Genomic DNA, 17420 nt, shown 5'->3' on the forward strand with positions numbered 1-17420 from the left:
TGCTTTTTTGGAGATTATTTTGTTGCCATGGTGCAGTTTTCTTTTGGGAGCCATTTTGAGCAACAAGATAGAATTTTTTAAAGTTACCCTTTATTGAATGTCTGCTGTGTGTGACACTGTGTTCCATCCCGCATGGATGCTAAGAAGTATTCTTACATTATAAAGGAGAAAGTGGTGTCAAAAAGTTGAATGACTTATGCAGAGTGCCTTAGCCTGTGAGTGATAGATTGGGACTGGAAATCAGATCTGCCTCCAAAGTTCTTGCTCTTAAATATCATTGAGTTTTCCTGGGGAGAGGTGAGTGGGGGAGGCGATGGAGCCCTTCCATTGCTTTTTTGCCTTCAATTCCAATCTTTTAGGTTCTAGAAGTCTGGGTGCTCACTATAGTTTTCCACTGTGTCTAGGACTCTTCAGACTTGCACACACATGAGCACACAAATCCTCATACACTCAAACTCCTTTTCACACTCTACCCATACTCCCCGTGTAACACCCACACTTACTTTCTCCCCCTCCACCTACCCCCATCTCCACTCACATCTCCTCCCCATGCTCCCCTCAACACACAGGGACTCAGTTCAGTTCAGTTCAGTCACTCAGTCGTGTCCGACTCTTTGCGACCTCATGAATCGCAGCACACCAGGCCTCTCTGTCCATCACCAACTCCCAGAGTTCACTCGGACTCACATCCATCGAGTCAGTGATGCCATCCAGCCATCTCATCCTCTGTCATCCCCTTCTCCTCCTGCCCTCAATCCCTCCCAGCATCAGAGTCTTTTCCAGTGAGTCAACTCTTCACATGAGATGGCCAAAGTACTAGAGTTTCAGCTTTAGAATCAGTCCTTCTAAAGAAATCCCAGGGCTGATCTCCTTCAGAATGGACTGGTTGGATCTCCTTACAGTCCAAGGGACTCTCAAGAGTCTTCTCCAACACCACAGTTCAAAAGCATCAATTCTTTGGCGCTCAGCCTTCTTCACAATCCAACTCTCACATCCATACATGACCACTGGAAAAACCATAGCCTTGACTAGATGGACCTTTGTTGGCAAAGTAATGTCTCTGCTTTTCAATATAGTATCTAGATTGGTCATAACTTTCCTCCCAAGGAGTAAGCATCTTTTAATTTCATGGCTGCAGTCACCATCTGCAGTGATTTTGGAGCCCGAAAAAATAAAATCTGACACTGTTTCCACTGTTTCCCCATCTATTTCCCATGAAGTGATGGGACCGGATGCCATGATCTTCGCCTTCTGAATGTTAAGCTTTAAGCCAACTTTTCCACTTTCACTTTCATCAAGAGGCTTTTTAGTTCCTCTTCACTTTCTGCCATAATGGTGGTGTCATCTGCATATTTGAGGTTATTGAGATTTCTGCCGGCAATCTTGATTCCAGCTTGTGCTTCTTCCAGCCCAGCGTTTCTCATGATGTACTCTGCATAGAAGTTAAATAAGCAGGGTAACAATATACAGCCTTGATGTACTCCTTTTCCTATTTGGAACCAGTCTGTTGTTCCATGTCCAATTCTAACTGTTGCTTCCTGACCTGCATACAGATTTCTCAAGAGCCAGGTCAGGTGGTCTGGTATTCCCATCTCTTTCAGAATTTTCCACAGTTTATTGTGATCCACACAGTCAAAGGCTTTTGCATAATCAATAAAGCAGAAATAGATGTTTTTCTGGAACTCTCTTGCTTTTTCCACGATCCAATGGATGTTGGCGATTTGATCTCTGGTTCCTCTGCCTTTTCTCAAACCAGCTTGAACATCAGGAAATTCACAGTTCATGTATTGCTGAAGCCTGGCTTGGAGAATTTTGAGCATTACTTTACTAGCATGTGAGATGAGTGCAATTGTGCGGTAGTTTGAGCATTCTTTGGCATTGCCTTTCTTTGGGATTGGAATGAAAACTGACCTTTTCCAGGTCTGTGGCCACTGCTGAGTTTTCCAAATTTGCTGGCATATTGAGTGCAGCACTTTCACAGCATCATCTGTCAGGATTTGAGATAGCTGAACTGGAATTTCATCACCTCCATTAGCTTTGTTCGTAGTGATGCTTTCTAAGGCCCACTTGACTTCACATTCCAGGATGTCTGGCTCTAGGTCAATGATCACACCATCGTAATTATCTGGGTCGTGAAGATCTTTTTTGTACAATTCTTCTGTGTATTCTTGCCACCTCTTTTTCATATCTTCTGCTTCTGTTAGGTCCATACCATTTCTGTCCTTTATCGAGCCCATCTTTGCATGAAATGTTCCTTTGGTATCTCTAATTTTCTTGAAGAGATCTCTAGTTTTTCCCATTCTGTTGTTTTCCTCTATTTCTTTGCATTGATCACTGAGGAAGGCTTTCTTATCTCTTCTTGCTATTCTTCGGAACTCTGCACTCAGATGTTTATATCTTTCCTTTTCTCCTTTGCTTTTTGCTTCTCTTCTTTTCACAGCTATTTGTAAGGGACTATCTGCATACAAATGCGAAACGGAGATCCCACTCTACTTTTGATTTTCTAACCTGTTTTTTCCCCATTAAGCCATATCATGCTTTATATGATTTTTGGACAATTCACAACTTACAAATTTTTCAGTAGATTCAACTGACTCTATAACTCGAGTGAAAGTGTTGCATCTGACTCTCTGCAACCCCGTGGACTGGAACCCACTAGGGTCTTCTGTTCATGGAATTCTCCAAGAGAGGATACTGGAGTGGGTTGCCATTTCTTCCTTCAGGTATCTTTCCTGTCTCAGGGATCAAGCCACATGTCTCTTGCACTGTAGGCAGCAGATTCCTTACATTCTGAGCCACTAAGGAAGCCATAGAGTCCAAGAAGGCTAACCAATTCCTAGACCTGTGTGTCTTTCATATGCAAACCAAGCAATTCAGAGCTCCTACCCCACCCGCCTCCTTTCTCTGGCTCTAACACTCTGGTCCAGATCTATGTGCTCCAATCACCCCAGCGCCAGGCACTAGGTAAGCAGAGACAACTCTGTCTAGAGCCCAGTGAAATGATTCAAACCTAATAATTTCAGCTCAGTGTTCAGCTCATCCTACACAAGTTCACCTGCCTTATCCATCCCTTCCCATGGAAACCACAGTAGTGGCTCTTGCCTACACTTCACCTTCACTCCTTTTGCCTCCTGATGGACACTGTGGCTCCCCTGGCGCTCATTTTGGGAGCTGAGTATAATAAGTATCTTTTCAATGGCAATTATCTCTTAATCTGTTGGCCTTGTCATACCTGAATTATAATAAAACTTACATTTAAGAGTTTTATTGGGCTTCCCTGGTGGCTCAGAGAGTAAAGAATCTGCCTGCAATGCAGGAGATCCAGGTTTGATCCCTGGGTGGGGAAGATCCCCTGGAGAAGGAATGGCAACCCACTTCGGTATTCTTGCCTGGAGAGTCCCATGGACAGAGGAGTGGGGTGGGCTACAGTCCATGGGGTCGCAAAGAGTTGGACACAACTGAAAGAGATGAGCGATGGCAACCCACTCCAGTACTCTTGCCTGGAAAATCCCATGGACGGAGGAGCCTGGTAGGCTGCAGTCCATGGGGTCGCGAAGAGTCGGACACAACTGAGCAACTTCACTTTCACATTTCACTTTCCTGCAGTGGAGAAGGAAATGGCAACCCACTCCAGTGTTCTTGCCTGGAGAATCCCAGGGACCGGGGCGCCTGGTGGGCTGCCGTCTGTGGGGTCGCACAGAGTCGGACGTGACTGAAGTGACTCAGCAGCAGCAGCAGCAGAGAGACTAGCACTTTCACTTTCTATTTAAGATATGGCAGCTGGTGGTTAGGCAGGAATCTGTATAGGGTCAGCTCAAATGGGCCTGACTCATCTCCTGATGGCTTTTTTCTCTAGTCAGGTCCACTTTGACTAATTCTGGCTTGGGGACGTTTCCTTTAAATTGAGCACCTCTTGGGGTGGTTGTGACTTTCTGGCAGGGAGATCTTAGTTCTAACTGTCAGTATCCTCGTGGAGCTGGATGGTCAGTCTTCCCTTTCTTGGTTCCATTCCCCAAGCTCCTGAAGGCCAGGCTTTCTCCCTCACAGCTTGGAAATTTCCAGCACACTGACCTTCTTTTTCTTCTGTGGCGGGGACTGACCAATCCATCCACATATCTCTGTTGCTGATCACAACCTTTCTGCTAAAACACAACTTTTTCTCCCCTGACTCTTGGAAGTGTTGGGAGAACTTTGACACAGGAGTTTCCCGTCCCCCCAGCTCCAATAATTCTGTGTATTTTGCCCATTTTAGGGGGTAATTCTTCAATAGCAGGGCTTCCCTGATAGCTCAGTTGGTAAAGAATCCACCTGCAATGCAAGAGACCCTGGTTCAATCCCTGGGTTGGGAAGATCCGCTGGAGAAGGGATAGGCTACCCACTCCAGTATTCTTGGGCTTCCCTTGTGGCTCAGCTGGTAAAGAATTCGCCTGCAATGCAGGAGACCTGGGTTCAATCCCTGGATTGGAAAGATCCCCTGGAGAAGGGAAAGGCTACCTACTCCAGTATTCTGGCCTGGAGAATTCTGTGGACTGTATAGTCACGGGGTCACAAAATAGTCCGACATGGCTGAGTGACTTTCACTTTCACTACTTCAGTACCAATAAAGGGCTGTCTTTTTGTTTCCTTTTGGCATTAAAATATTAGGGAATTCCCTGGTGGTCCAGTGGTTAAGATTCTGTGCTTTCACTGCCAAGGGTGCGGGTTCAATCCCTGGTCAAGGAAACTAAGATCCTGCAGTGTGGTCAACAACAACAAAAATAAAATAAATACAAACTAATGTAAAATTAATAAATGACTGATTTAAAATAATCAAATGATATTAAAATAAACCAAACGAGATTACTGACTTAGGTTTGTTGCTGTTGTTTAGTTGCTAAGTCTTGTCTGACTCTGCAACCCTGTGGAGTGTAGCCCACCATTCTCCTCTGTTCCTGGGATTTTCCCAGCCAGAATTCTGGAGTGGGTAGCCATTTCTTACTCCAGGGGAGCTTGCCAACCCAAGGATAGAACCTGAGTCTCCTGCATTGGCAGATGGATTCTTTGCACCAAGGCACCATGGAAGCCCATTAACTTAGGTTAACTTTGCAAAGAAGTGACTAATCTCCTTGGCAGTAAAGACCCTTGGCAACAGATCAGATGAGTTGGTTCATCTTCACCAGTGCAGCTTAGCCAGGTCTAGTCAACCTTCCCTCTCCTCTGCCATGGCCCCACCCCGTGAAATGTTAGTCACTTAAGTATGTTGTTGTCTCTAAATATCCATTGCCCTGGCAGCTCTCTGGCCGTGTCTGCACCTGTTACAATGGGTAGGCAGGTGCTAAGACCCTGAGGAGCAGCAGTATTTCACCACCAGCATTAAGGAAGTCATGGGGTAGACAGACCTGTAGGTCCCAGGGTGAAAACCTACAGATGCTCAAGGCTGTAGAATCAGAATGGAAAACAACTGCCAGTCATTGCCGACTACAGGGATCCCGTGATTTTTGTGTGGCTAAAAGGTATAGAATACACCCCAATAACTTAGCCGTTTGAACACTTTATGTTTATACGGGTTTTATTTATATTCAACATGTGATATGTTGTAAAGGAAAACAGGTGCAGTTATAAAACACAAGGGGAGCAAGAATTCATTTAGACATGGACTTAAGACTGCATAACTCCAAATTGTTTGCATAATTGAATTCCCAGGGATAAACTTCAATATCCAGCAAATATGCAGTGCCTTAGTAAATAGAAAAAAAAAACCTAGACTCTGTGTGAAGAATTCCCATGGGAAAAATCACAAAGGCTATTAAGTTCTCAAATAATTCTATTACACACCGTTATGTCACTCGGGGGCTAGATAAATATAAATTTGTCGAGTGTTTTGGAGGGCACTTGATACACAAGCAGGCACTTAAAATGATTATAAAGCACACAATTCTTTGTCCAGGATAAAGTTTTTTGTATAGACAAATGGACTTAAAAAATATCTTGCCAAAAGCTTGAATTCCTAAAGCCACAGACAAAGACTCTGCTTTGTACTTCTTTTTGTAATGTGCTTAATGTGGGCCCTTACAGAAATTTTCTTTTAGTCTTACTAATAATTATCTTCTTATATTTTAAGTGATTTTTATTATAATGGTCTTTGTTTTTAATATTAGTTTTTAAAGTTTACGTTTCTCTTTTCTTTCTTCTTCTTTTTAGCTACGGTACTGAGATTTCCTGTTACAGGATCACTCAAACATCAGAAAAAATAAATGTCTGTAGCAGAAATTCACTGAGAGTGTCTAAACAATCATGTACTCAGTGGAAGCCACATCTGGGCAGCAGTAAAGGAGTTTTGTGCATTTGATGACTGTAATTTTAAATACTTCAACAGTGTTAACATTTCAACAAAGTTTCTGGCCATTCATTTCATTCCAAGGTATTCCATCATCCAAAACAACCTCATCTTGTGATCTTTGACCTTTTATTCTTGCTCAATTAAATTCTTAAAGGGATGTTTTTTACATTTTAAATGTCAATGTTGAATCTCCACTGAGAGAAAAATCAAGACACAGATTGTCATCACATTATTCAATATGATGCCTTTGATCTTTTGCAGGAAGTTCTTTTCTCCTCCTTCATCCAAAAGCCTTAACGTTTTCTAAAGAAGGGACACTATACAAGCCCTGTGCTCACTTGCCAGCTTTCAGATGACTGAGAACACTAACGATTTAGTGAAAACAGTAACGGTTTCAAAACTAAAAGGGAAGCACTACTGAAAAAACGACAGATCTCAGAGAGGGTAAAAAACAAGCCCACAAGAGAAACAAGGACATAAAGGAGGGAAAACGGAAAGAAAACAAAGTGAAAGTAGATGTCGTTGCTAGAGCAGTAGTTTTTGATGTTGTCGAATTTGTTCTTTAGCAAAACACAATATTGAAAACAATATAAACAAATATTAAGGAACAGAAAGCAAATGCACTTGAAAGACAGGAAAGGGAAAAAAAACACCTTTCTTGTTTAAAAGTTTGTAAGTTCAACATTCTCATTTTTCTTCCATGAAAACAAAGAGTCTCACATTAGTCTGTATTGTTTATCAACTTTAGTTCTAAAAGAATCAGCTTTCTTTCCCTATTTTAAAGGTTTCTTTGTAATCTTTTTAGTAAAAACTGTAGGAAAATATCATGCATTTCTGTTTTAGAATCTCTTATCAAAATAACTACCAAAATCTCAAAGTACTATGTTCTTAATATCGAAGGATATGGAAACAGAGAGAATTAAACACGGTTACCTTGAACATATGGATAGTTTCTAAGAAGAAACTAGAAACCTATGTCATTCAGTTCAGTTCAGTTCAGTCGCTCAGTCGTGTCCGACTCTGCGATCCCATGAATCGCAGCACGCCAGGCCTCCCTGTCCATCACCAACTCCTGGAGTTCATTCAGACTCATGTCCATCGAGTCGGTGATGCCATCCAGCCATCTCATCCTCTATTGTTCCGTTCTCCTCCTGCCCCCAATCCCTCCCAGCATCAGAGTCTTTTCCAATGAGTCAACTCTTTGCATGAGGTGGCCAAAGTACTGGAGTTTCAGCTTTAGCACCATTCCTTCCAAAGAAATCCCAGGGCTGATCTCCTTCAGAATGGACTGGTTGGATCTGCTTGCAGTCCAAGGGACTCTCAAGAGTCTTCTCCAACACCACAGTTCAAAAGCATCAATTCTTCGGCACTCAGCTTTCTTCACAGTCCAACTATGTATTAATAATACTTGAATCAGTTCTAGGGAAACGATCTCTTAAGGAAACATATTAACCTTTGAATTAGTATCAAAGAAACTCCCACTATGGTCTGTTTTTACAAATGAGCATTGTGTTGATCTTGAAAATCTTCATAATGGGCAATTCCAGTTAAAACTATGGTTTTCGGGTCATTATTTCCTAGAAGTGTGATTTTTTTTTTTTAATGCATGTGAGCCTCCGTGTGTGTGTTAAGAGTAGTATTTATAGTTTCTGGCCAAATTATACTTTTTAAAGCCTTGACAAGTTGGGCTGTTGAGCATGTGTGTTCTATTCATTTGTCATATGGTCAGTGAAGACACCTGTTTCCATCCTTTTATTATTGCTATCATGGCTAGAAAAAAAATGAAAGTTTCAAAGATCCATAATATTCTGGCTTTCAAATTAGTACAATTATGTAAATTCTAATTTGTAAATTATTTGCATCTTTAAAAATATTTCTTTTCTTTTTCCTATTAAAGTACAACATTGATTTCTAAGTTAATCCTAAATAGATATTTTCAAAGCAGTAGCTGAAATCAAATTTCCAACTCTTAAAATCTAGATGTCATTCCATTTCACTGTTATTGTTACCCTAACATTTCTCAGGCTGGGGCTATTTTAACCCCTAGCACCAATTTGTCTGAGGAAGGGCTCTCTGTGGTTTTTACTCAGTTCTGTTTTCATTTTGAAAATTGACTTTGGAGTTGGTGAGTAGGCTGGTGGCTCAGATGGTTAAAAATCTGCCTGCAATGCAAGAGACACAGGAGACACCGGTTCAATCCCTGGGTTGGGAAGATCCCCTGGAGAAGGAAGTGGCAATCCACTCCAGTATTCTTGTCTGGAGAATTCCATGGACACCAGGCAGGATACAGTCCGTGGGGTTGCAAAGGGCTGGACATGACTGAATGACTAACACTTTGGAGTTGGTAACTTGGAAAATAATAAGAGGTAAGACGACTTGATAAAGAGGCTCTTGGTTGCTTCCAGAACTGAATCCCTTGGCATTGAGCCCAGAGTCAATCCTCCTGTCACAAACACTCTGCAATAGAATGGCAGCGGATTACTAGTGGCCTTTCTTCATATCATTCGCAAATCGTGATGCTTGTGTGAATCACAGCGTGCGACTTTAGGACATGCGGTTGATGTTAAAGAACCAGAAGAGCTTAGCTGTTACACCACATCCTTGGAATAAAGTAGGCCTATCTTCCATGAAGAAGAAAAAATACGCCGGGCCTCCCACATCACTGGGGCTTCCCTGGTGCCTCAGTGGTAAAGAATTTGCCTGCCAATGCAGGAGATGGGGGTTCAGTCTCTGGGTCAGGAAGATCCCCTGGAGAAGGAAATGGCAACCCACTCCAGTATTCTGGCCTGGGAAATTCCATGGATAGAGGAGCCTGGCGGGCTACAGTCCATGGGGTCACAAAGAGTGGGCCTCAACTCAGCGACCCAACTCTCTGCAACATGCTTTCTCTGCACAGTTGTGTAAAGGATGATTCCATCAAATTTCTTATTTGAAATATTTGGTGTTAGATCTGTGTTCAGAATGATCCATAACATGTGGGGTTCTTTAGATGGAGAGGAGCTGACTCCTCTGCTCCTGTGGAGAGAGGTTGTTAAACTATAGTTCACAGATAGGCTTAGTGTCTTCTTCATCCAAGAGGGAAACAAATGCAAATCTTGATCCCTTCAGTCCAAAGAAACAGCCTCATTTGACGGTAACCTGCCCCAGGGTACGAACAGTAGCTTGGGCTAATCCTAGAGGAACATTGAGTAAACATTAACTGAGGGAACGAACTGAAATAAATAAAACCATATGCATTTTAATGCTTCATGGTTCATATGTCAGGTGAGCAGTTAATGCTTAATATTGAGTTTTGTGTTTCCTATGCAATGTCAACTTGTTTTGTTGGAGTCAGAAGCTACTGAGATCTAAGGAGTGATTACTGCTTACACCCTGTCCTCTATGGGAATTTATTTTAGGTATTTATTTTATGTATATATGGGAATTTATTTTACTAGAATGATTCTCTAAAACTAGAATATTGAAACTATTCTATAAGGGTCTGTCTTACTGTACAGAAAAGCATATGTCTGATGCCTTTTTTTTCCACTAAAGAGTTTTTAATGATTAGACATCTATTAAATCACATATTAAGTATACATATATTAACAAATGATGCAGAAGTCCAAGTAGTTCATACTTAAGAAAGCTATACCTGCCTATTTCCCATAGGCTCTTTTCCCTCCACCCCCATGGGGAAGGAAGAAGAGAAAGGGAAATAGAGAAGGAGATGGGCAGAGAGGAAGAGATTTTTCTAGAAAGGGCATTTTCTATATTACGTGAGCTCTCCAATTTATCCAGTCATCTCACCAGAACAACTCATTGTAGAGAGAAATTTGGTATAAAACCAGCCTGGCCCAAAGGTTTACAATAGCCTTCTTGTAATGACGCTTGCTTGATAACATAGTCAGTGATAGAAACCCCCAAGGCTGTTTGACAATCAGGCTCAGAGCATCTTAATAAAACATAATATAAAGTCAATTGAGAGTACTTGCTCTAAGTTTCCATAAAACTGAATCCAATGCTAAGTTGTAAAAAAAGTCCACACACTATTTAAAGTTGCTAAAGAAATGCCCATTCTTATGCAAGTCACGAGGTAGCCAAAGAAGTCGCTAAGCATCTACCAGAAAGCAAAATAAAAGGGAAAGTGATCATTAAGAAAGTATTAATGTTTATTTGATAAGTGATCTCCTGGGTCATACAGTACTTTCTGTGTATAGAAGTCCTCCCGTGGACCACCTACACTGGAGTTGTAGGTGACATATATGTATTCCCCAATGCAAGAAGACTACAGTCTACCCTATTCTTTAAAAGACTTTGAATGTCAAGTTCAGGGCTGCCCCCAAAGAAGAGAGGGACGCACCGGTTACTTCTGGCCTCTCTCCCAGCACCAATGTCACTTCTTTTCTCCAGTGAAGTGAAATGACTGGGGCTCACAGACACCAGCTTGAAAGTGCCTGAATGACCCGAGGAGGCCGCTGTGACTGTATTAGTCAGCCGTGTCTGACTCTTTGCCACCCACGGACTGCAGCCCACCAGCCTCCTCTGTCCATGGGACTTCCCAGGCAAGTGGATTGCCATGCCCTGCTCCAGAGGATCTACCCAACCCAGGGATTGAACCTGCATCTCCTGCATTGCAGGCGGTTTCTTTACTGACTGAGTCATTGACCTTCTAAAAATCTCCAGTCCACCAGAATGTCCAGCTTGGCCAGATTATACCTAGGCATGAGAGGGAATCCCAGACAGCACTTGAGAGGGAGTCTTTAGGTCAGGTTCTTTTCCTGCTGACCTATTTCTGCTTGAAATACCTGTACTAACTTTTGGAAGATTGGTCACTAAACTACTGACTTATCAACTGAAAATTCCGCTATTTGGTGAAACCACATTTCTCAGAAAGACAATAGGAGGCTTTTCAAATAAGCTCACTCAAGTTCCTTGGTTTTTAACCCTGGAAACAGTATTTTTAGATACTGAGATGGACTGCAATGCAGTTCATTTCACAGAACTGAAGATGTCAGAGAGCTGAAGCTTTTTTCTTTGATCAAAGAAGAATATGATTGGTGATTCCCTGGTGGTCCAGTGGTTAGAACTCTGAGCTTCCACTGCAGGGGGCACAGGTTCGATCCTTGGTTGGGGAAGTAAGATCTTGCATGCCTTGTGGCATGGCCAAAAAAAGAAGAAGAAGAATATGATCAGTGATGCTGGCCATCTCTAAGATCATCTCTGGAATGACGGTTGAAGGGATTCCCATTGTTTGGACCAGGTGCTGCTTAGGAAGCTAATAAAATGCCTTCTGGACAATTTACATTTAGGACCTCATTGTGCAATGCTATTGCGAGGGTTAACCTCATGTGTCATTGTCAAAATGTTCTTTTATTCTATAAAGTATATGTAAGAGGCACTTTGGTTAAACATATTATATTAATAAATACCACTTTCTCCCTTCACCATCATAATGACATTTCTCCTTATCATTTATGGGTTAAATACTGCAAACATCTAGGCTCAGTTCTTCGAGAACATTGTCTTGTAAATGGGGATCTAACTCTATGGCATTTCTTCATCATCAAACTGTCACCATCCTTCTCATGTCCCACAAATGAGCACCAATAAGGTATATTATCACACAAGAACTCTACTATTTCTTACTATGTACCCAAACAGAGCAGTCTCTCTTCAACCATCTTCTCCAGACTCAACATATTCTTTGGTTTAATTTAAAATTAAATAAGCAAATGAAACAAGCAGGATCCGAAGAAGATGAGGAACAAAGCAAATGCAAGTGGCTGAGCTACTTGCCCTCTATCTTTCCTTCCACTCCCTCTCAAGTAGGAAAAAAAGGTGATTTGTGGGTTGAGCTACCCTTGGTCATAATTCTATGCTGTCTTCGCCTATTAGAAAACTTGTCACCATAAACAATGTGTTTATCATTCTTCAAGACTACTGATGAAAACCTTTCGAGTACTAAAATGTTATGTAATGAATAAACAGTGTGATAATTGCACCTTCAAGATTCACACCAACATAGCAACAAGAGACTCCTGTTAAGTTTCTGAAGGAGTCTGTGAGCACCAGGTTCATCTCCACTGCGTAGAGAAAATGCCTAAGGTGAGTACATTCGTCACCGCCTACCATGGCTCTGTGTACACCTGGATATGCACTTGATGCCTTCTGGGCAAGAGGAAAGATGTGGTCTACGGTCTGAAGGTGTCCTCTGATGCCTGAATGAGTAGACAGAATGCCAGTCAATGTTCACTAGTACAGGCAGGTCCTCTGAGCAGCTTTGTCACAGAAGTCCCCAATTCTCTGCTGTCAACAGAAGCACTGGGTTGGTTTTGATTGTCTTTTCTTGGGCACTGGAGGAAAAGGCTGGGTTTCCCCTGCAGCCATCAAACCTCTGAGCTGTCGCTGTGGTGGCTCACCGAGGGCATCATGGGCTCACGGCTGCTGGGGTCCTTGGGTGTGTCCTTCCTCCTGGCACCCTTCTTGCCCTGGTGCATCCTCACCGCGACGGCAGTGAGGATGACGGCCAGGAGTCCCACCACGACGCCCCCCACCACCGTAAGCAGGCTGACCTCAGAGCTGGGACTGTTGAGCTCCCGGGGGAGGACGCCGTCAGGGGAAACCCTCCCATGAAGGATCTGCTTCCTGCTGCTGCGGTCCAGGGCGACGTGCTGGATGTTCGTTCCCCGGTTGTTCTCAGCCCCGATTTCCCACGCCAGCGGAGGGCTGCTTCTGATCTCCCTCTTCTTCCGGCTCTTGGTAGCTGCCTGGGGCTTCCCTTGACCCACCAAAGAGTGGTACCGGTACTCCACGCTGCGTTTGCCAATGCCTCGGTTGGCACTGTCTTTCGATCTTACCGTGTAGATGGTGTGTACATACCATTCTCGACCCAGAGCAACCTAGAAACACAATTCTACTCATTAGATAATTTAATCCTAGGGCAATCTAAAAATTCACAACTCTCTGCAAGAGAAATTCATAACAGAGATCATGAATAATCATTTAATTTAGTCTGCAGAATTAATATATTTAATATCGCTGTATGTGTAGTCTGTGCAAGGCTTTGTGTAAAGCACTCTGTAAAATACTCTGTGCAACTCTTAAGGGAACATGTGCAGGTAAATATCTGTCAGGGCTGCAGAGAACTCCAGACCACACAGTCTAACGTATTCACTTAAAAAATGAGTGGATGACACAGACACAGAGAATAAATGAGTGGTTACCAGCAGAGGGGAGGGTCAACATAAGGATTGGAAAGTGGGAGATGAAAAAACTATTGGATGCAAGATAGGCAATAAGGATGTACTGTATGACATGGAGATAGAGCCAATATCTTGTAATATTAATACCGGTAAATGAGACAGTAACCTTTAAAAACATATAAAAATTTAACAATTAAAAAAAGTTTAAAAATGAGCAAATGAGAATACATAGCAGTTAAGTGACTTGCCCAATATCATTGAACTAGTTAGAATCAGAGGCAGGGCTAGAGGTAAGACTTTCTGAAGCTCAGAACTCTTTTTCTAGTGTGTCTTGCTGTGTATTTACATATAAGGCCATAGAAAACTTTTTCTGCTTTTTTCAGGGTCTGTGAAAAGAAGGTTCTTCAAAGACTTCAGGATTTGACTTCAGGTCAAATGCTTTGAGGGCTAACAATAAAAACAAACAAACAAAAAGTCAGGATTTCCCTGGTGGTCCTGGTCCTGGTGGCTCAGTTTATGTGCTCCCAATGCAGGGGCCTGAGTTGAGTCCCTGGTCCGGGAGCTAGATCCTGCATGCCGCAACTCAGAGTTCACATGCTGGAACTAAAGATCCTGCTTGCTACAGTTAAGACCTGGCACAGTCAAATACATAAATTAACAAGTAAATATTTTTAAAAAATCATACTTTGACTTCCTATTTGAAAAGATTCAGGATAACAGACATGCTTCCTTAAATTCCCTCTTTAGCAAAATAGTGAAGTGAGAGTTGCTCAGTCGTGTCCAACTCTTTGCGACCCCATGAACTATAGAGTTCATTCAATTCTCCAGGCCAGAACACTGGAGTGGGTAGTCTTTCCCTTCTCCGGGGGATCTTCCTAACCCATGGACTGAAGCCAGGTCTTTAGCATTGCAGGTGAATTCTTTACCAGCTGAGCCTCAAGAGAAACCCTTAGTGGAATAAGGGTAATATATTTCTCCAGCCCATCCTATTTAGTCAATTTTCAGTAAACATCCTGAAAGATGCACTTGCTACCCCAAGGATTCACAATATGAACACATCTCTGAATTTGTCTCATTTGTCTGCTCAATGTTATGGTCTCCTGGGTATCTTTCTACCTTCTGTCTCTAGGTTAGCTCTTCTTATTTTGGTCTATGAAGAATGGAGATTTCTGTGCTGTGCACAATTGTTTTTCTGAGTCCAGCTGTTCATTTAAGATCACTCTAATAAAGATAGTCATAAAAAGTCAAATGAAAGGAGATTTTGAAGAAGACCACCAGAGTTCCTAACCAACAGGTTTAGATTTATACTCTGGGCTGAATAAGGGTCTTCATTACATATAGACATAAAACATGATGAATATATTGATAAACATAATAATAGCTAACGTTTATGGAATGTTCATGATGCACTCGGAGAAGGCAATGGCACCTCACTCTAGTACTCTTGCCTGGAAAATCCCATGGGGGGAGGAGCCTGGTAGGCTGCAGTCCATGGGGTCGCTAAGAGTTGGGCACGACTGAGCGACTTCACTTTCACTTTTCACTTTCATGCATTAGAGAAGGAAATGGCAACCCACTCCAGTGTTCTTGCCTGGAGAATCCCAGGGACAGAGGAGCCTGGTGGGCTGCCATCTATGGGGTCCACAGAGTCGGACAAGACTGAAGTGACTTAGCAGCAGCAGCAGCAGCAGCAGTATGATGCACTCAGGACGGTCCGGAGCGGTTTACATGCATTATCTTACTCAAAGTTCACATGAACTCTACATAATACGGCAATTACTGCCTCTTATCTGGGAAATGTCTGAGGCATTCCAGTGTTAAGTGGCTTGCATGTGATTGCACAGCTATTGTAAGGAACCTTGTTTCTGGCTCACCTGAAAGAGTGGTGTTGAGTCGACTTTAAATCCATCAGATCCAGGCTGATTCACTAAGAGGATAGCTTCAGGGTCATCCACTGCCAGTTTGGCATTAAACAGGACATTTCCAAAGCTGGTGGCTTGTGTCTCTGGTTGAGCTTTGTCCTTTAGGCAATAAGGAAAATGAGGATTGCTGTGGATAATGTCAACATTTGCAAACACAGGAGGTTTTCCTATTAGTTTTGTGCAAGTACCCTTTACCATAAAAGATCACCATTTGGTTTCATTTTTAAAAGATGCTTTTGTTTTAAAATAGAAGACAGAAACAATTAACTTTGACTGTCTAATCTGGTGCATTGTTTGGGTCAGAGCACTTACCACAATTTTAAATCTATATAAGAGTGAAGGTGAATCAGCCAAGCAGCCGTATTCTGCGTTCGTTGGATTGTACTTGGGAACATAGCCGTCAGCCCCGGTGCACAGAAACACCTTCTCAATGCTGCAGTAAAAGGAATCACCTAGATTCTGGACTGGATCCACCATGACCCGACCATAAATGATATCACCTGCAACAGACATGTGGAAATGTCCTTTCTATTAAGGGATATGGTGTGTCTCTGTGACGCAGCAAACAGTTTATGACAATAATGACACTAACAATAATATTCCCTTCTCTTTCTAATCTGGTATCAAATGTTGAAGGACTGTCTGCATGAGCTTCAGGGTCTCATACACTCCCAGGCCTCAGATAGGACCACTTGGCAGATGACCACAAGTACTGAAGATTTATTGACCTTTACATGCCAGTGGGAATAACCTCGAGGCATGGCTCATAACTTAACATTCATAACATCCCGTTGTAGTTTAAGTCCAGTTTACACAATACATTATTAGTTGGCAAGATGTAGGAAAATCATTATAGGATAACACAAAAATGAAAACACCAAACAAAGCCAAATTAGCTTTGTTTGCTTTTAAAGGAGGGTTTAATGAAACTCCCTGGTATTTCCTCATCTATTTCACGGCCACTACTGAACACCTACTGTGTGTACTAGGCATTTTGCTAGGTTCTGGGAATATATCACTAAACAAGACAGATACAATCCTAACCCATGAGCTACATTCTCATGTACTTGGGTGTATGAAATATTGAGTGTGTGCAACACACAGTAAACTGTGGAAAATTCTGAAAGAGATGGGCATACCAGACCACCTGACCTGCCTCTTGAGAAACCTACATGCAGGTCAGGAAGCAACAGTTAGAACTGGACATGGAACAACAGACTGGTTCCAAATAGGAAAAGGAGTACGTTGAGGCTGTATATTGTCACCCTGCTTATTTAACTTCTATGCAGAGTACATCATGAGAAACGCTGGGCTGGATGAAGCACAAGCTGGAATCAAGATTGCTGGCAGAAATATCAATAGCCTCAGATATGCAGATGATACTACCTTTATGGCAGAAAGTGAAGAGGAACTAAAAAGCCTCTTGATGAAAGTGAAAGAGGAGAGTGAAAAAGTTGGCTTTAAGATCAACATTCAGAAAATGAAGATCATGGCATCCAGTCCCGTCACTTCATGGCAAATAGATGGGGAAACAGTGGAAACAGTGTCAGACTTTTTTTGGGGGGCTCCAAAATCACTGCAGATGGTGATTGCAGCCATGAAATTAAAAGACGCTTACTCCTTGGAAGGAAAGTTATGACCAACCTAGATAGCATATTTAAAAGCAGAGACATTACTTTGCCAACAAAGGTCTGTTTAGTCAAGGCTATGGTTTTTCTAGTGGTCATGTATGGATGTGAGAGTTGGACTGTGAAGAAAGCTGAGCACCGAGGAATTGATGCTTTTGAACTGTGGTGTTGGAGAAGACTCTTGAGAGTCCCTTGGACTGCAAGGAGATCCAACCAGTCCATTCTAAAGGAGATCAGTCCTGGATGTTCTTTGGAAGGAATGATGCTAAAGCTGAAACTCTAGTACTTTGGCCACCTCATGTGAAGAGTTGACTCATTGGAAAAGACTCTGACGCTGGGAGGGATTGGGGGCAGAAGGAGAAGGGGA

General features: G+C 42.4%; 1 protein-coding gene across 1 annotated transcript in view; it reads right to left on the bottom strand.

The window, feature by feature from the left end:
- Positions 1-5530: 5530 nt before the first annotated feature.
- The window catches only part of FREM2 (FRAS1 related extracellular matrix 2), a 160378-nt gene continuing 148488 nt past the window's right edge, over positions 5531-17420 (bottom strand). The window contains exons 22-24 of the mRNA XM_086328477.1: positions 15738-15925; positions 15378-15524; positions 5531-13200 (exon numbers count right to left, since the gene is read on the bottom strand). Of these exons, the coding sequence (XP_086184603.1) occupies positions 12688-13200; positions 15378-15524; positions 15738-15925 (848 nt within the window). The 3' untranslated portion in view covers positions 5531-12687. The remainder of the gene's footprint in view (positions 13201-15377; positions 15525-15737; positions 15926-17420) is intronic.

Source organism: Bos grunniens, chromosome 12, assembly GCF_055505025.1.
Source record: "Bos grunniens cultivar Pamir isolate PY7600 chromosome 12, Bosgru_T2T1.0, whole genome shotgun sequence".
Lineage (NCBI taxonomy): Eukaryota > Metazoa > Chordata > Mammalia > Artiodactyla > Bovidae > Bos > Bos grunniens.